The sequence below is a fragment of the Solanum stenotomum genome, unplaced genomic scaffold (genome assembly GCF_019186545.1).
Source record: "Solanum stenotomum isolate F172 unplaced genomic scaffold, ASM1918654v1 scaffold2001, whole genome shotgun sequence".
NCBI lineage: Eukaryota > Viridiplantae > Streptophyta > Magnoliopsida > Solanales > Solanaceae > Solanum > Solanum stenotomum.
Window position 1 is genome coordinate 1 of NW_026025823.1, and position 1,991 is coordinate 1,991.

The following is a 1,991-nucleotide window of genomic DNA, read 5'->3' on the forward strand; positions in this document are numbered from 1 at the left end:
TATCTTTATGTTGTTTCTCATAAGCTTTAGATCTACTTAGTTCTTTTCAATACCAGATGAGAGGTATGACAGTCACAGGCAGAGCACAGACTTCATGAGAGAGTATATATTCCCAGGTGGATGCTTGCCTGCACTAAGTCGAATAATATCAGTCATGGCTGCTGCATCCAGACTATGGTAACAAAGAGTTCATTTTAGTGATTTTGCACTAGCGCACTTGCCAATCTTTCAAAAGAGTTTCTCTGAAAGAATTTGATAAATGATATAAACAAATGCAGTGTAGTGCATGTGGAAGAGATAGGAATTCATTACTATCAGACACTGAGATGTTGGCGAAATAACTTCCTGAAAAATAAAAGGTAACAAAACTAAAATAAATGCTTATAACTTGGACACCCTTCATGAAATTTCTGGCTACGCCACTGTTAACTAGACTATTGATGTATAACTGTGTCACTAGACAAATTCACGCTTTGGGATTCGATGACAAGTTCATTAGGGCATGGGAGTACTACTTTGACTATTGTGCTGCTGGATTCAAAACACGCACATTTGGAGATTATCAGGTATATATGGTGATAAATCTTTTAAATTATGTTAACTAGATCATCAAAAAATTAAGTAATTAGAGATGATATAAATTTTGAGTATCTTATTTTGAATGACTTTATTAAAAAAACTTAAGCCGTTAGACAGAACAAATTTTTATTTATTTCACCAAATTTGTAAGGAAAACAACTGATCAAGTGGTGCTTTCTTACCTCTGTAGATTGTATTTTCAAGGCCAGGCAATGTTGCAACATTTGGTGATCCTTACAATGTTACTGTGTCTACAGTGTATTAGAGTTTCGTTGTTTCGATTATATATTGTAAATATGTCTTTGCAAATAAATAAGTTCCTCAAAACAGCATGAAAGTCCTAATGAAGACATATCATGTCTCATTAGTTCATGCTGAATTATGTGATTTTCTTGTACTGTATTGCCTAATAAAACTTATTAAAAAAGAATGAGGCTATTTTTCGTGATCTTGATCTTATTTTGGGATGTTATATATGGTGAAAATGTACATGTGTATAATATGTTGGGAGTTCCAAGCTTTTTACAGATGAGTTTGAAAACTCTACTGGTGAATTTTGCTAAAATTCAAANTGCTGCATCAAAAGCTTCACGTGAGCTACATCAAATCCAAAGAAAAATTACAATTGCAAATCAAATGGTTGATTATAAATTAGACGACAAATAAAAACATACTAAAGAAATATTATTAATATGGTTTGTCAAGCGATCTACGTATTGAAAACTAATAATAAAAAAAATCATAAATATGTTTAGGAGAAAATCTCTCCATAAACAATACTCTTAAATGACTACATTGTGGATGTTATGAGAATAGGGATCTTCAATTTATAGATCTCCAATTTTTTCCTCTAAGGAAAGAATAAATCAAATATGAAAGTGAATTATATTTTTTCTTTCGAAAAAAGTAAAACTCAAATATGTTAAGAAAATCAGGGCAACACTCTTACAAGAATCTGGAAGAGATAAGTATTCATTACTATCAGACAACTCAGATGTTGACGAAAAAACTTCCTGAAAAACAAAAGGTAACCAAATGACTATAACTTGGATATCCTTCCTGAAATTTCTGGCTACACCAATACTGTTAATTTGACTATTGATATATGACTCTGTCAATAGCCAAATTCGTGCTTTAGGATTCAATGATGAGTTCATCAGGACATGGAAGTACTACTTTGACATGTAAAATATATAATTAATTTGATCTATATATTATTGTAGATTGTATTTTCAAGGTCAGGCAATGTTGAAGCATTTGGTGTTCCTTTAGCTTATTAGAGTTTATAATAATTCCCTTTGTTTCCAAATAATGAAAGATATGTATCATGCTTAATTATGGCATTCTCTTATACTCTATGAAATAGGAACATTTAATTCGAGAATATCCCTAGTCGTAATACACTACTTAAA

General features: G+C 31.2%; 1 protein-coding gene across 1 annotated transcript; it reads left to right on the forward strand.

Moving 5' to 3' along the window:
* Nucleotides 1-56: 56 nt before the first annotated feature.
* LOC125850884 (uncharacterized) lies at nt 57-905 on the forward strand (the record flags this gene model as incomplete). The annotated part of the gene is made up of 4 exons (XM_049530719.1): nt 57-177; nt 279-359; nt 461-566; nt 770-905. Coding segments are annotated over 4 exons (383 nt in total), but the record flags the coding sequence as incomplete, so codon positions are not given.
* Between the last annotated feature and the right edge of the window lie 1,086 nt (nt 906-1,991).